The 16,919-nt window shown below is 38.6% G+C and overlaps 1 protein-coding gene across 2 annotated transcripts in view; it reads right to left on the bottom strand.

Moving 5' to 3' along the window:
- dock8 (dedicator of cytokinesis 8) overlaps positions 1-16,919 on the bottom strand; it is a 58,574-nt gene that overhangs the window by 22,328 nt on the left and 19,327 nt on the right. For both annotated transcript variants that reach the window (XM_026913277.3, XM_026913286.3), the window contains 24 exons: positions 16,020-16,091; positions 15,733-15,841; positions 13,868-14,083; positions 13,328-13,413; positions 12,883-12,949; positions 10,835-10,984; positions 10,569-10,643; positions 10,308-10,467; positions 9,569-9,699; positions 7,905-7,998; positions 7,569-7,731; positions 6,592-6,703; positions 5,889-5,959; positions 5,646-5,790; positions 5,210-5,311; positions 4,402-4,497; positions 3,445-3,679; positions 3,022-3,186; positions 2,365-2,528; positions 2,022-2,117; positions 1,827-1,922; positions 1,053-1,202; positions 756-869; positions 517-672 (listed from right to left, as the gene is read on the bottom strand). In XM_026913277.3, the coding sequence (XP_026769078.2) occupies positions 517-672; positions 756-869; positions 1,053-1,202; positions 1,827-1,922; positions 2,022-2,117; positions 2,365-2,528; positions 3,022-3,186; positions 3,445-3,679; positions 4,402-4,497; positions 5,210-5,311; positions 5,646-5,790; positions 5,889-5,959; positions 6,592-6,703; positions 7,569-7,731; positions 7,905-7,998; positions 9,569-9,699; positions 10,308-10,467; positions 10,569-10,643; positions 10,835-10,984; positions 12,883-12,949; positions 13,328-13,413; positions 13,868-14,083; positions 15,733-15,841; positions 16,020-16,091 (3,025 nt within the window). The remainder of the gene's footprint in view (positions 1-516; positions 673-755; positions 870-1,052; positions 1,203-1,826; positions 1,923-2,021; positions 2,118-2,364; positions 2,529-3,021; positions 3,187-3,444; positions 3,680-4,401; positions 4,498-5,209; positions 5,312-5,645; positions 5,791-5,888; positions 5,960-6,591; positions 6,704-7,568; positions 7,732-7,904; positions 7,999-9,568; positions 9,700-10,307; positions 10,468-10,568; positions 10,644-10,834; positions 10,985-12,882; positions 12,950-13,327; positions 13,414-13,867; positions 14,084-15,732; positions 15,842-16,019; positions 16,092-16,919) is intronic.

The raw sequence follows: 16,919 nt of genomic DNA, 5'->3' as shown, positions 1-16,919 counted from the left end.
TTTCTCTATCTGTGTGTTGCATGTGCAGAGAACGTCTTTGCACATTAAGTAAAAACAAACATCTTTTGCAATACCAAAATGGTTCAACATCCATTCTGAAGCTTTAGCTCACTCAGGACAATGTTACTCGTCTAGACGTTAAAGGTTTGGGTGGGTTTTACTCCAGTCTGTGGGTGTGGTGATGATTTTGATGCAATTCACTGCTAAAAGACTGTCTGAAAATGTGTATTCTCATTAGAGATTGTGTCTGGCCCCACAAGAATAAAAGCAACAAGGCATTGTAAGGAATTTTCTGGATTTTATTTTCTGGAGTTTCCTTCTTTACCATCCGGCTAGCCAAAATATGAAGATAATAGTATTTTTATTGAAAGAATAATTTATTTAGCCTAAATAAAATGGTTTCTTACATTCTCATAATAACTTGTTAAAATAAATATTTTAGCTTTCAAAAATGTGCATTAAATGAACTGTCTAAGGACGAGTCTGTGTGGGTGTGTCTCCTTGGGGCTTACTGACCTGTGAAGTGACAGACGGGGAAGGGGACGTGGGAGCAGACGCAGGGCTACTGAAGTACAGGCTCAGGTTCAGGTAGTGCTCATGACTGCAGAGCACTCTCAAAAACTCCAGCCTCATGGTGATCAGAGTCGACATGGACACACTCTTTGCTGACATCTGCAAATGAAAGCACACAGTGAGGGGCAGAATTACACTGCACAACAAGTTTCACAATGCGTATCACAACAAGAGGCACTCACCTGGTTGCAGTAGTTCCTAACCAGGTTGAAGACAAAGCCTCTGTCCATGAGAGACATCAGGTCATAAATGAAAAATGCCAGACTAATGTTCACCTTTTCAGCCTGCTCCTGTTCCTGTAACGTTAATACGTAAATTCACACTCTTAACCATTCTCACGTTCGTTGACATTTGATGGCATGCTCTCTTAGGGTCTGGATAAGTCTTTCAAATATCATGAAATCAAAGACTGTAGTAGAGGTGAAAGTAAAATGTCATCAAGTAAGTACAAATTGAAGTATACAACTTAAAACCCTAACCTTCTGCTGTTTCACCAGTATAGTGCCAATTTCAGCCGTCACCACGTTGACGATGGTGGTGATGTCATCCTTGAAGCGGTCAGAAAAGCGATTTTTGCGAGACACTCCCTGCTTGTCCATTTGAGAGACATGCTGAGCCATACTTTTCACCTAGGGCGAACACACACAGTTTATTACAGCTTACTGTACTGGATCCAAGGGAATGACAGGTTAAGTGAAATTAACCACAAATTCTCTCAAAGTCTAAGGGAAATGTTTCAATTAAAATGTCAATTATTATTCCAGCTACCAGGCAAAAGTTTTTGAACACCCTATATTTTAGCATGGTAATTTTAATGACCACCATTTTAAATAAAATGCTATATTTATTTACATTTTAGAAAGATATAAATGACTCTATAAATGAATTTATTTTATTGGAACATCAAGATATAATCTAACTCGAAAAGACAAAAATCTTCAGTCTAATTAAACACTTGTAGCACATCACATATTTATCTTTTACAGTAAATACTAGCACTCTCGATGAATCTTTTTATCTGTAGTCTTAATATGTTTACTCTTCAATTGTACCTGGCTTTATAAAGTCCTCAGTAGGTTTCCATGTTTCCATAAAGATTTAGTTTCCCTTATTTAATTTCTATTCTGTATCATTTTGTTCGGTTCTGGGCAATAATAGTGATTAAACTGTAAAAAAAAAAAAACAGAAGAAACTCCAGGTGTTCAAAAACTTTGCTAAGTGCACATAGCCAGACAGCCGTACCACACTCTTACCAGCAGCTCAAAGAAGAACCAGGCGTATTTATACACGTTCTCTCTGCAGACGCCGGTGCTCACCACCATTTGAAGAGCCAGCTCTTCATGAAATTGCTGAAAGAGATCCGTACACAGATGCCTGTTACACACTGTTATCTATGTGGCCAGATCAACTCTTAATTCACTAAACATGTACTGGCATAAGACAGTTACCTTTCTGTTTGAGGGCCGCGTGCTACTAGCGGAAATTTGATAACGATTGGTAACATCAATAAAAGTGGACATCCTGCTGCCGGGATGATTCATACCCTGAAATAAATCACCAGCTTAACTTCGTATGCACTTTGGATGTAGTATAATCAATGACATAATAAAAAGCTTTGTTTAAGAATGTGGAGTAGTGCAAACCAAGTGATTTTTTAAAACTATACAGATCCTTTTTTCCAAAAAAACAAAACAAAACAACATATATAATTAGATAGCTAAATAAAGATAATTTAATTCTATAAATAACATGTATATTTTCAGAACTCAAGACTCCACTGTTATTTTATACCTTCTCAACCAGTATGCTCTTCACCTCAGCGTCCTCTGAGCTCTGTGGAGCAGGAATATCGGGGTTGCTGCTGGAGCGGACGCGAGATTGGAGCAGCATGCTGCCGACGCTTGTGGCTGTGGCTCGGCCCATAGTGCTGTATCTGCTCTCCTGTACCAATGCACCTGAAGCAAAAACCCAGCCAAACCACAGTCCTGAAATACACTGAAGTACTATACATATTCAGCATTCAGTGCCAGAAGCTGTTCAACTCAATAATACAGGATGATCTGATGACCCAGGTCAGCTCCTGACAGTTGTAAAATATGTTTTAAATAAATAATAAACTGTACCTTCATCTTAAATAATAGTTATGTAAAGAATATGAGATATGGACCCTACTCATGTTTGGGGGTCTTCATAATGAGTGTGTGTGTGTGTGTGTGCGTAAATAACAAATAATTTCAGAGCACTCATATTTCGATATCTAATTTCTATAACATAGTATATGCCTACCCTATGATTATTTTCATGTTCATTAAATCACATAAACTTCTCTAGAAAACAGAACAATGTCTCATATTTGCAATCTGATAGTAAATATATTCTGAATAAGAATGACTCTTTTATGCCAGCGTATTGCATCACTACTAATCCTGGATGATGTGATTGTCGCACCTGTGTTAATGACTTCCTGCGGAGTATCTGGCAACCGGAACACATAGTAGAGGTAGGTTGCTAGGAGACAGTTCCTGCCTTGGTGGTCCTTGGCCAGTTCCTGACTGTTATGAAGGCTGTTCACTACGGACACCACTGACTCAAACGCTATCTGTGCCAGATTTGCTACAAAAACACACGTAACACACAAATGAATGAAACAGACAGGATGAGAAACAAGGATAAAATTATATTGCTCATTAATAAACACAAGTAAACCCCTAATATACTGAATGATGATACATATTAATTGATTTATAGTATGTATTTATTCACAGGCTAGTTATTTATTTTGGGAAATCACTCAAACTGTAATACTATGTACAGAAGGACATTCATAACCACTGATATAATGATATAAGCATGTAGCGTTGTATTGCTCACCGGTCTGGCCAGCGATGACCATCGGCTGCATGATGAGGCAGAACAGCTTGTCCAGGACCAGGTGGAGAAAGAGTACAAGTGGCTCCAGCTCGGAGGAGGACAGGGAGATGATGCTGAGCTTTAGCTCATGCTCCAGCTTGTTTTCTGGCACTTTCTCATCCCCTACGCGGATAGGGAATGTAGCCTTCCCCTCCAGAGCATGGCACAGAGTGAAGAAGCGCTCCAGGTGACTCTCCTGGCGTAAAACACAATAACAGGCATTTAGAGGGATGCTGAAGAGATGTTGTTTTATTTAAATAAATGCTAACTGAAGAAGGACTCAAATGTATGAAAAATTGTCATTAAAAAAACGAATATAATTTTGCGACAATCCGATCATTCCTCTGCCCTGAGAGCTCTATTCAAGAAAAACCTGGCAACCTTGAAGGTGTGAACAGTACCCTGCAATTTCAATAATCTGAACGGTCCACCCAGAAAATCACATTAAACACCAGAATATAGATAACTTTCCCACATAAATATTGAAAAAGCTTTTAAGTCTGTGTTGAGAATTTCACCAATAGTGAGTAAGATTTAAGATTCATCTTTATTGTCATTGTGCAAAGTATGAGTACAGAGCCAATGAAATGCAGCTTTCGCATATCCCAGCTTGCTAGGAAGCTGGGGTCAGAGTGCAGAGTCAGCCATGACACAGCACCCCTGGAGCAGATGTGGTTAAGGGCCTTGCTCAAGGGCCCAACAGCAGCAGCTTGACAGTGCTGGGGCTTGAACCTTCAGATCAGTAACCCAGAGCCGTAACCGTTCAGCCACCGCTGCCCTACTGTGTGTATCGCCTAATGTGACGTGTTAGCCATTAAGACATATGTGAGAATGATTTTTAAAAACAAAAGGTAAGCAAACATTCCTTAAAATCTAAGAAAAAATTAAATTAAGAATCTGCATGTATGTGTTACACACCTGTGTATGAACTGAAGACACAGCCTTAATTTCCAAGCTGAAAATTCCTTTATGACCATCAATCCACTTGACTGGTGGAACCTGGATTGGCAATTTCTGCAGAGAAAGAATCAGAGCTCATATTTATTTATACTGAATCCCTGAAACCCTAAACACTGTGAATTCTTTGACATTTTCTACTACATATAGTTCTGAAAACTACATGTTCTCCTGAAATGAAATATGTTTTTTTATTGTATCTCAACTAGAAGTAAATTAATATCATTTTAAAGTCTGGATACCTCCAAAGGAGAAAACGAAAAAAATCGCATTTAAAAGATTCAGTTCCTACTGCAGCTCAGGTGCATTACAGACATTTTGCCTATTGGTATCTGATTACAAACTGAAGTGATTAGGCTTATGTCCTTTTTGCTAAAGCACATACCTATCCACCAACTTGATCAAAGCCTGACATTCAGTTACTGTGGGAGGAAGTCACACCTAGTTAGCAAGGTTTTAGACTTTTTTTTTTTATCACCACAGTTATTATTAAACTGGCTCCTTACCCAGTATGACCTTTTCAGGAAGATAGCAAAGGCAAGATCCTAGTTTTGGTGAAATATACTTATTTTTTCTTAAAATTGAGGTGTCAAAGTATGTTATAGGCAGAAATAAAACAGATCTTTCATCTTTTTGGCTGTTTGCAAAATTCAGCCACAGTGACATTAGACATATACTGACATAAGCATGACCACTGATTCAAAGTGTATTACAGGAATGAAACAAGTTCTTTAAAATATCATGCCAGCAGTGAATTGGGTTACTGTACCTCAGGAGAATGTAGCAAGTAGTTCACAGGAAGACGTTCAAGAACAATGGGCAAACAGAAAGCTCCCATCTGCAGCCTTTCATTATTGAGCATAGGTAACCACTGCAGGCGAAACACAACACAGCCCTCACTTAGCAGCAATCCTCAGCTGTGATCTTCAAGTGACTGATTAGCGTTAAACAAATGAATGATTCGGTCTTCTACAAAGATACGCTTTGATTTTATGGGTTATGAAAAGCTAATGCAATTTTGTCAAACCATATTCATCATATTTCAAACATTTCATCTCTCAAAAGTATTACTAATAACAATGCAGGCCAAACTACTTCATCATTCCCTCTTAGACCAATTTACTAATGCCTTTTCCATGCGTGTCGTCTGTAATTGGAGCAGATGTTCTAAAGTAAAAAAGCTGTGCAACTGCTGAAAGACGCACTGAGTATCCGATGAGAGTCTCCACGCTGCCGCTCTGGTTCTGCTTCTGCTGGCAGCTGATGTGGAAGAAGGAGAAGAGCAGGTGGTGTCTCTCGGTCAGACGAGCCGGCAGCCGGATCTTCACCTCTTCATAAAAATCTGGAGATCTGCATACCCACATAAGTCTCATGACTTTGCACACTTTGTAGGACATTAAATTAAATATATTATTACACAATATGCAGTTCTGCATGGGCAGTCTCACTTGTTATGGTAGGTGACTGGGGTGTAGATCTCTGAGAGAAACTCTGGACCACTTGATTTCCCAAATATAACCTTGATAGAGAAATGGACACAGGGCTAGCTTTTAGAAAGTATTAGTAATCGGTTAGTTAGCATGCAAACGCAAAATGCATTAAAAATGAAGATGACAAAGAATTGTACTTTATGGCAACAAGACATTTAGTGTGCTTAGTTTCACAGATGTTTCATCATCATCACAACTACTATATGCAAAGACAGTAATAGTTATCAGTTCAAAAGTTTGCATTTCCCATCGATGAATGTGACAAATATTCTCTGATATTTCATATGTTTTTTTGTCCCTTTCTCACTACCTTCCTGTTAATTTTGCCTTATATTTTGAACTGTAGTTTTCCTGCTAAATATATACACATCTGATTTTAAAATTTTTTGGAATTCTTTTTATTGATAAATTGTAAAGTACATCTACTGTTTTCAGTTTTAATCCATGACTAATGCAGAATGCATAGTTTTGCACACAACTGTACATACGCTATTGCATTGTTTCTGTGTCCTGTCCTGAAAATTTTATTATAAATATAAAGATAAATAAATATCAGGACTCTTGTACAAGTCTGCAAATATGACATGTGTGATATGTACTGACATGTAAACATGTTACGTTTTCTTTACACATCCAAGTGTGTGCGTTTTGGTGTACTCACAGGCAGTGGCTCCTCTCCATTCATGAACTGGATCTTTATGGTAATATTCTTGGCAGATGTCAACGTTCGATGGCCAAAGTTGAGCCTCTGAGGATACACAAACAGCAGGTTTCTGCAAATGAAACAGGGAGAGAACAAAGGTTAGTAGATGAATAAGCTTATAAAAAGCAATTCTGTCACATTAAATCCTTAATGGTGGTTTGGTGGGTGAAGTTATAGGATCCTTTGCTATTCTGAGGTCATTTAGCCACTGCAGCAGTGTAATAATTTAACACTAGATGGCAGTAATCACCCAGTATTCAAAGAATGCTTATCTTACTTCTCTTTATCCATCATTCTACAGGGACCCTCAATGGGTAATTTTTACATTTTTTACACACCAAACCACCATCACTATCATTGTTGTGTTTATTATTAAGTTCTTAGACATATCAGCCTGTTTTACTCGTCACTTGAATTAAATGGGTTTAATCCAAACCTTACTAACTGAAAAACAAGTCAGCTCATAAATAATGTCAACATGGACCTGTTATGTCAGTGTAAAGTTCGGAAATAGAAAGCTCTAATAAATAGCCAGAATATTATTGTACACATTTGAATAATGATCATAATAGTTGAATAGTTCATAAAATAAATCTGGGCTGGAGGGGTCCATGGAATTTATTTTAGACCTAAAGGGGTCCCTGGTGCAAAATGCTTGAGAACCGCTGCTCTAGAATCCTGAACTAAGCTTCTGTCATGGGAATGTGAATTAGTCCTCCAGTCATTTGGTGGAAATCCAGAGACTATATGCACTTAATGAAGTAAAAGTGACAAATTTACTTGGTGTATACTATGAGGGTGAAATCCAAAGCTAAACAGTCACATGACAGCAACTGTCTTCAACATACCAATACCATGAGTGTTATCTGTAATAACAGATATGCAGTACAGAGAGCAAAAGGTGAAAAGGTTCACAGTCAAAGGTATAGATTGACCTGTATATGCAGTGAGGGACGTAGACATCGTTGGACGGAAACTCAAGCAATTCTTTGATAGGTCGCAGGTTTTTCTCTGATACAGGTTTAATGGGGATAAGCTCAGGAGACAGACATGGCATCACTGTATCTGGCACTGGGGTCACCTCTACCTTCAGAAAGCCTGCCAGATCAAACAGAAATACAAAAAACACTCAAAGCATGAAATCTATTCTTAAATCATTCATCTCAGTTCTGGCATCTGGCTTCCAAATGACGTCACAGGGAAGACACAGTTTTAGTGCAATGCAAATGGCATACTGGAACAATCTGAAAGCGTTTGAAGACGGACATCACCTGGTATTATCTTGACCCGTCGCTGAATAGTGGACGTCCTCTTTACGTCAGCCAGGAACTTAAATAAGTCTTCATCACTGAGACGCTCCCCTTCCTGCAAACAGACCCAAACAGCTAGTCTGAATCATTCATTACATCAGTACACAAAGGGCCGTATTCAGAGTTGTTGGCGTAAGTTGGCGACTTAATCCAAAAGTTGTGTCAATATTTACGCAGGAAAGTTATGCATATTCAGAGTCTGATTACGCACATGCCTAAGTCAATTTTCTGGGCGCGCCGTTCAGATTATGCAAAACGCCTGCGTGTAGTTCACGCCACAGAGATTGCTACAAGGTTACCTTATATCACCTGCCTTTAAGCCTGAAAACAATCCAGGATAGAAAATGCAAGCTGAAGAAGGATATAGAATTACTTCCTTTGCTGTCAAATGTAATGCAATATAACAAAAGAAAGAAAAAAAAATCAATAAAACTGATTAATACAATGATATATGAATAAGAAAATGGCAAATACTTAAATAAATATGTAATAGGAGTCCAGTGTACTGCCAAAATATTGCTGCATGAATAGTCCTTGTTGTAATAATCGCATTAATCAGTGCAAAATTGCTTTAACAATATGGCTTCCATCCTTATTAGTTTGAAACTTATATAATAGCACTTGCTCCGGCACATCCTATTTTTTAGCGTTTTATGTTTTATGTATTTCATTCTCCAACAGTTATTTGTGTGTACAACTTAATGAAGACACAAGACACTAAATCAAGGTCATGGACTCATAATGTTTGCACAGCATGCAGGCTAATTTATCACAATGTTTTATCAAATAATTATTCATTATTAACTAATAAAATAATACAAATGTTTTTGTTATTTCGATGTAAAGAAACCACGCCCACAGTTTCAAGGATTTGCTGACAGAGCATTCATCTGCTATGTTTATGGCTGACATTAAGTTCGTTTTTAAGTTTATCCACACACAATTTGGTTCTTGATATAAGTAATGTCTATTTAAGATGCTGTCTCTTGTGTGGAGAAACCTTTTTGTGCACTTTAAAGAGAGAATACCTTTAACTGCTTAATAATGTCATATTTATGTATTTAATATTGGCTTCAAATGCAATTCCATAATTTTTTTTTTTTGTGTGTATTTACAGCCCAAAATTTCAGCATGACATATCGTGGTTACATCAAATTGTCAGACAGTGGCACTGGACTTAATACTGCGCCTTGCTCAAGTTAATATCACGCATGAAAACTAGGTTTAAGTAACCCTGAATAACAATGTGTGCAATTTTGGCATCAAATCCTCACTGTGTTCTCTTAAATCAACTCGGACCAAACGCTGCACGTCACACATGTATCCACGCTCTTAAAAAATAAACAGTTACTCATCTCTGCAACTGGGAGAAGGAATTCTGCAATGCATCACTTTAAACTGTGTTAGCAAGGTTATTGAACTTTATCTTTAAAATGTGAAAAATGTGGCCCTGAGCTGGTTTAGGGTCAACACAAAAAGGATGAGCAGAACTCCAAATATTTTTCTAAACACAGATTTAGTAGGAAGCCTTAATATCTTGGACATAATCAAGCACTACACAAGTGCTGTGAAATGTGCTACACAATTAGAACAAACACAAAACAGTGACCACTCATTGAGCTGACCTGTTTGAAAATGGACTGAATGGTTATGATGGCAGGTTTGAAGCTGGACAGGTTGGACTGGTCCTCCAGGGTGGTGAACCTCTCTGAGTTGCGTCTGGGCAGGTAAGCCTTCTTATCCATATTGTTCTTGCCTGGCGCAAGCAAATAAAATGAGTCACCAAACCAGTATACTATAATTTACAAGTCAGAATTCAATTCAGTTAAATAGACAATGCTGTAAAGCAGATTTACAGAGATCATGAATTAGGTTTAAATAATGAGCAAGACAGAGGCAGCAGTGGCAAGAAAAGCTCCCTATGAAAACATGAAAAAGAAACCTTGAAATGAACCAGTTCTGGGTGAAACCGAATAGTAGGATTATAAATCATTGCTCTTCTAAAGCTGTATATTATAAAGACAAACAGTAGTGTGTTGAAAGGATGAGTATATTCTAAATGAGAGGACTGGGATTAGCACAGAACAGGCTTTATGATTACAGCTGCAGTTGATAATACAGTATCCATATGACATTATCCACTTGGATATAATCTGTTTTTTTAGGAAGTGCAAATCTGAATTATGATATCAAAACATCTTCAGTTCCATAAGTTATACATTAGACCTGCTTCTATCTTACGACATGAGTTGCACTGATGAGTTACATAAACCCTTATCAAGAGGCATTCATATTTCTTTTAATGTTCCTTTTGTTTTTTGTTTTTTTGCTCCATTCAACCTGCCATGGCCTTGATGATATTACCATTGATGCTATCTGAGTCGGTCATGTCACGATCCAGTGTGGGTGTGCTGATCGCACTCATGATGTTGGCTGTACCAAAGGCGAAGGGCATCCTGTACCGACCCAACCTCTGACAGAAGTTCTCTGCCTGACTTCGAAGCTTCTCCAGTTTGTCTTTGTTCTAAAGGAGAGAGCGGTAAAGGATAAGAGACGAGATGCATTTAAGAGGTAAAGCAGTTTATATTACTTTATGTTTCTGGAATCTGTTTTCACAGTCATCACCTTGGTGCTCTCACTCATTCCTATGTATGGTTCTGCACAATCTCCAATGTCCCCCTGCTGCAGGACTTTCTCTAACTGTCATATAGAGAAACATTACTGTCATCATCATCATCATCATCATCTATAATATCAATATATCATTATCACTATAGCTGGAGCCACCTATAGTAATAATCTTCATGATCAAAATCTCTGTGTAGAAGGCAAAATCTAATAAATTCCTCACCATTTGGAGGTGTGGGTAAGTGGAGATGCAGTTGCATTACCTTAATGACCAGGTAGATGTCTGGAGAAGGGTAGGAGATGGAGAAAATGGCAGCCTTTGCCAGTGTGGAGATGTCAACACTAGGGGTGTGGGAGCGCAGTAAGCCTTTCATTTGATCTGTGTTTAGATCACAGTGGAAGTTCTCTGAAATCTAATAGAATACGATCACATTAACCTTTAAACTTCACTGCACAATTCTCCACTGATTATTACCAATGCAACAAAATAATATTTAAAATAAATGATGTGGTAGTTTGATGTCTTGCTGTGTAGGTATGAACTACAATTTGAGTATAGATTCATTACAATGCTCTGTGCCGGATGCTAAATTACAGCTTCATGTCTGACATCTTCAAAAATCACTATTGAATGAATTAAAAATCTAGGCACCATGTATGCTACTTAACATAAACAGTATTAGTCAGTAGTAGAACAAATGATCTCTGGAGATTAAACTGTTGTTTCAAATCCAAAAGCTGAATAGGCCAAAAGAAAACAGGCATTATTTGATAATGATAATGGGGAAAAAACAGATGTGCACAGGCCTTTCTCCTTCCCTGGCCTTTCAACAATATTTGTTGGTAAATATATAATGCCATTAAGTCACACTGTTTTGTGATCGTCGAGGTTTTGCGTCGCCGTTGCGTCGCCGTTTCCATGGCAATGAATGCCATGTGCTCGTGTTTGTTTTGGTTTATGTTCTAGTCTTGTCTCTGCCCCGTCCTCTCATTGGTTTGTCTCCTGGTTACGCTGACCTGTTCTGTATTTAGCTCTGATTGGTTTGTCTATTTATACTTTGTTGTGTCAATGCCTCATGGAAATCTCAATGAAAATTTGTTACTTTAAGTCCAATCTCTGTTTCCCAAGTTCTGAGTTCTATCCTTCTGCGTACTTCCTGGTTTTGACCCTAGTTCCCGTTCCTTGATTCTGTTTTAAGGATTGCTCCGAACAGCCTAATGATTGCACTTACTAAAAACAATTTCTGCTCAAGTCTCATCCATTAGAAAGTGTTTAAGTTCACTTGGATACTATAGATTTGAAGTTAGAACTCGTACTGAAGATCCTTTCAACAGACCTAGCACTGCTTGACTCTATAGTATACAGCTGTGGAAAAGTAATGACTTATAATCACACTATCTGGCGTCACCCAGAAGAGGATGGGTTCTCTTTTGAGTCTGGTTCCTCTCAAGGTTTCTTCCTCATGTCATCTCAGAGAGTTTTTCCTTGCCAAGGTCACCTCCAGCTTGCTCATTAGGGATCTAAATCTGAAACCGTATCTGGAATTCTGTAGGGCTTCTTTGTGACAATGTCCATTATTCAAAATGCTATATAAATAAAATTGAACTGAATTGAATATCAAATCTGCCAAAGATGCTTCCTGCTATCCCAAATTCTCTCCATTGTCAGTGCAGGATCAAGCATCCAGATATATAATGTCCAGATTTAGCACTTAATTACGAGTCCTGTCAAACGTGTGCTTTAAACTTGTAAAGGATGATTAATGCAGTACTTTGGGAAATCGATGTCTAATGTGACATCTGTTGTCTATTCATTTTATGCAGAAAGAAATGCAGAGTGAAATTCAGTTCAGACTGCTAGAGAAGGAAATGCACATTGCTCCCAAGCTATTTCAAAATGCAAAACTGTTCACAGCAAGTGTAATGAAAAACAGCAGGGGTAATAACGTTGAGAGAAAGTGGAGCACACTGGAAGAAATAAACAGAGACATCTATTGTGCTTATGTTCAACAAAAAGACAAAACAAGGCTGTTTAATAGTTACTGAAATCAAATTCTCACAATCTGCTGTTATCTCAGTATGGAAGTTCTTATTAGGGATATGTCTAATGAAGAATAAATGTGACTGGATCTATCACGCAGTGAATTTAGGCAGACAGTGCTGAGAACAGAGAACCGTAATCTAGATTAAGAAGCTCACACAGAGAACACAGTCACTATTCTTCAATGGTCGGTGCATATCTAATGGCAGTCCTGATCAATAGTCTTTAGAAAGACATCCACGTAGAAAGTGGCGCCAAGCAAATACTGACCTTCTTCTTTTCTTTCAGGTCATACAAGGCCATGGTGGCAAAAATGGGCTCGATCTCAATTTCAAACCTGAGAGGACAAAAGCACAAAAGCACAGGCTTATAAATAAATCATGGTCCCTCTGACAGCTGCACAGCCTCATACCTCAATAATATAATCTCACTAAAACAATGCACTGTGCAATGCAAGCACAGTAACAGATGGCTTGTGAAATCTGAAGAGAGGTACTGAAATCAGCAAAACTGTTTTATTACAGCTGCGGCCGCCAAATTGGATGTCAACAATAGGTGTGCCATATAGGCGAGATCCAAAAAAGAAGTGGTAAAGCTCTGTGGCCTTTATTTAAGGTTAAAGATCCTGTTATTTAAAGCATAATGGCTGAGTACCTCAGCCCAATTTTGAATGCTTGGAGTCAGAAACTCCAATTACAGCAAAGAGAGGGATTACTTGATGGCCTGGCATCGCACTAGCATCCTGAGGCCCATGTGCTCCTTTGGACAGTCAGGAATGGGACGAATTTCCACTGCATCTTCCTGTAGAGAGAAACAATCAGCTCTCATTAACATTCAAATACAAATCCTTAAACACTGGACAGTTTATTGTTTTCTTGGCTCCTAACGTGTTTCATTAGTTTCATGAATTAAATTAGATTAAATGCTTTTCAAAGTGGTGTCTGTGAAGCAAAGACAGGGGATGTGTATTTTATTGTTTGTTGTTTGTTACAGTGCTGGAAATCACAACCCACCATTATCAAAGCTGATATGTTTGTTATTAGCTTATTAGACTGCTCGCTTGAATTGAATGGGTTTAATCCAAACCTCAATAACTCCCAGACAAGTCAGCCTATAATTAATCTCAACTAGGTCCTAATATGTCCTGTCAGTGGAAAATTACACACAGATACATAGCTTTAATGTATGTAGTTCTAAAGTTGGTCGACACCCTTACTTAGTACTAGTTGCTCAAAAAGGCATCCTCGTAGCTCACCTCATCAGTAGGTGGATAGAGAGCGAAAAGTTCAGGATGGCGGTTGTTCTGTCTGGCTTCAAGGTTAAAGCGGTCAAGCTCCTCAGAGTTACTGAACTGCAGGAGGTTGTCAAGACGAGGGTCCGGCTGAAGGCCCCGGAGGTCAAAATCAGAGGAGGTGAGAGTGCTGCGAGCGCTGTCGTCATCACATAACACTGCCAAAGACGGAGACTTCACCTGAGGATCAGAGAAGCAGCAAAAAAATTACATAATTCATTTTACAAGATTGGAACCAGTTACCTTAATGCAACAAGAAAAGGACAATTTTGCTTTTTAACAAAATAAAACAAAAAATCATGAAAAACACAACAGAAATAAATCCTTTTTTTTTTAATCTATGAATTTATTTAAGAAACAGCAACTTAGCTTCAACTCTTCAACTTTAAAACATTACACAGGGGTGAACAAATCATAAATTCTAAATGGCTAGGAAAATCATAAATAGCTAGGAAAACCCCCAATGCGCTGCCCAGTTCCATGTTTTTATTCCCTGGGCTGAAAAATGGTAACTAACACAACATAACATAATAACACTAATAATTAATGCATTAAAACAGACTAAGAGAAATGAACAAGCTATGAACATGTGATCACGTAGCACTTCACGCTTGTGCCCTTGAGATAAAAATCAGCATGTTGTTGGCCAATGTTTTGGGTATGAGATGTGGTGTTATTTCCTCACATCACACGTAATAGATATTTCAGTCTGGCTTGGGTCTTTATTTTCTCTCTATATGGTTAACTGCGGGGGTGGCATTGCTAAATTGCCCTTAGGTGTGAATAAGTGTGTGAATGTGTTTGCATGGTGCCTTCTAATTGTGCCTTATAATGGAAACTCCCATCCAGACAGTATTCCCACCTCATGCCCAGTGTTCCTGGGATAGGCTCTGGATCCTATCTCGATCCTCGATCCTATGATGAATGGCTGACGAAATCTTAACCACGACATGACTGTTACTTATAGCAGGAAAGTTATGGTATATGGCCAAAAGTATGTGGACATCTGTCCATCACACCCAAACCATGGGCATTAGGGTGGAGTTGGTTCCATCTGTGCTGTTATAACAGCCTCCACTCTTCTGGGAAAAATTTCCACTAGGATTTCGAATATGATACTGGGAATTTATGCTCATTCAGCTACAAGAGCATCAGGTGAGGAAGCCTGGGGCATAGTCAAAGATCTCAGAGGTGTTCGTTGGGGTTGAGGTCAGGGCTCTGTGCCCAACCTTGGCAAACCATGTCTTTATGGCCCTCGCTTTGTACACAGGGGCACTGTCATGGTGAAACAGTTTAATCTCTGATTATGAAAACAATGTGGATGGTCTCTACCCTGGGTATCACAGATATTCCCAAACATTGATAATTAGTTTTATATAAATTTGAGTTGGGCTACTGTGCCTTGTGCTACCACAACAGACTGTTAAATAACCTTAGAGGGAATCCCGTAAGTCTGACTCATCAAAAATACATGCTTTGAAAGCAGCAGCTTTGGTTTGGCTAATTAAGACTTGGCAAGCCAGGGCTGGACCAAAAGGAACTGGCTCTAACTGAATGAATATTCATGCTTCATTGTAGCCCTGGCTTCAAATTAAAAGGTGGTACAGAGCCAAAGAGCTGTGGGAAAGTTCCCCTGTTCTGTCCCTCTCTTCCTTCAACCTTCTGAACCTCTTTCTTTTTATATGTCTCTCTCACTCCCTGCCTCAAATTAAGACTCCCTTCAATCCTCCCTTGTTTTACGAGTATTAAATGCACAAGTGAGGTCATATCTGACCTCGTAAATGTAGCATTATCAAAGACAAAACAACAGCAGAAATTACTGCATTTACCGGTTGCTCCTGTTTCTCTGGTTGGACGTCAGACTCGAATATTTGCTTCTGAAGTAGTTTGTGAAAGCCTGTCCTCTCCGAGTACGCACTCCATCCATCCCCTTGGCATCTGTATAAAAGCCACACAGAGCAAATACAGCCATGTCCATTTTTTTGTCCATTTCAACAGAATCTGAGTTCAAACACTGACCAGCTTCATTGCATCATAAGACATAGGTAACAGGAACTTATAATTTATGCATGAACGTAAATGTAATCAAACATAATTTAACTACACAGCAGCTCACCTTCTGTTGACCACTAGCCAAGGCTGAGTGTAACTTTGCACACAGTCTCTCACATGGGGATCCAGTTCCACCCTGCACACAAAAAATACATAAACTCTTACACACATTTCATACTTTCTTCATGCTCTCATGCAAATTTCTTAAGAAATTTGTTCTGATCTTTTGGGGCTACAGACATGTATTACATACACTGCTAATAAGAAATATTTTTAATCGAGAAAATATACAGACAAGTGACAAATTAAACTTAAAACTGGTAGCTCTGTTGGTTTTGTCCACTCGTCCCCTTAAAGGGATGAGTCACTGCACCTTTATCCTGTAATTAAACATTTCTATCCTGCTGGGCGTGGAGTCTCTTCCAGGAAGACAATGTCCACATCTACAGAGCACGAGAGCTCACTGAATGTTTTGATGAGTATGAAATTGATGTAAATAACATGCTATGGCCTTCACATGCATCAGATGACAAACTCAACTCAATTGAACATCTATGGAAGACTTTGGAGCAAACTGTTAGACAGTGCACTCTGTTAACATCACCAACTGTGGGAATATGTTTGGAAGAATGGTGCTCATTCCTCCTGTGCAGTTCCAGAGACTGTGCTCATTGAAGCTTTTCTGGCAGCTCATCGTGGCACAAAACCTTACTAACACGCTTCTATTGTTTTTTTCAGTCTATTCCCTTTATATAAGCCACATGTTTGACACAATCATAATGCCTTTATTCTGAACAACATATTTTGAGCCAAGGATAAATACATCCAAGTTTGTTTATCATACTTATTCTATTTGCACACATTCATATTTTTCTTCTTTTTCATTTTGTCTGGTTGGATTCACATTGCAGGGTCTTGCCACTGTTACAATAAATGCCATCCACCAATAATAATGTGTCAATAT

This window comes from Pangasianodon hypophthalmus, chromosome 8 (genome assembly GCF_027358585.1).
Source record: "Pangasianodon hypophthalmus isolate fPanHyp1 chromosome 8, fPanHyp1.pri, whole genome shotgun sequence".
Lineage (NCBI taxonomy): Eukaryota > Metazoa > Chordata > Actinopteri > Siluriformes > Pangasiidae > Pangasianodon > Pangasianodon hypophthalmus.
The sequence above is the reverse complement of the archived record's forward strand: the minus strand, read 5'-3'. Positions and strand labels throughout refer to the sequence as shown.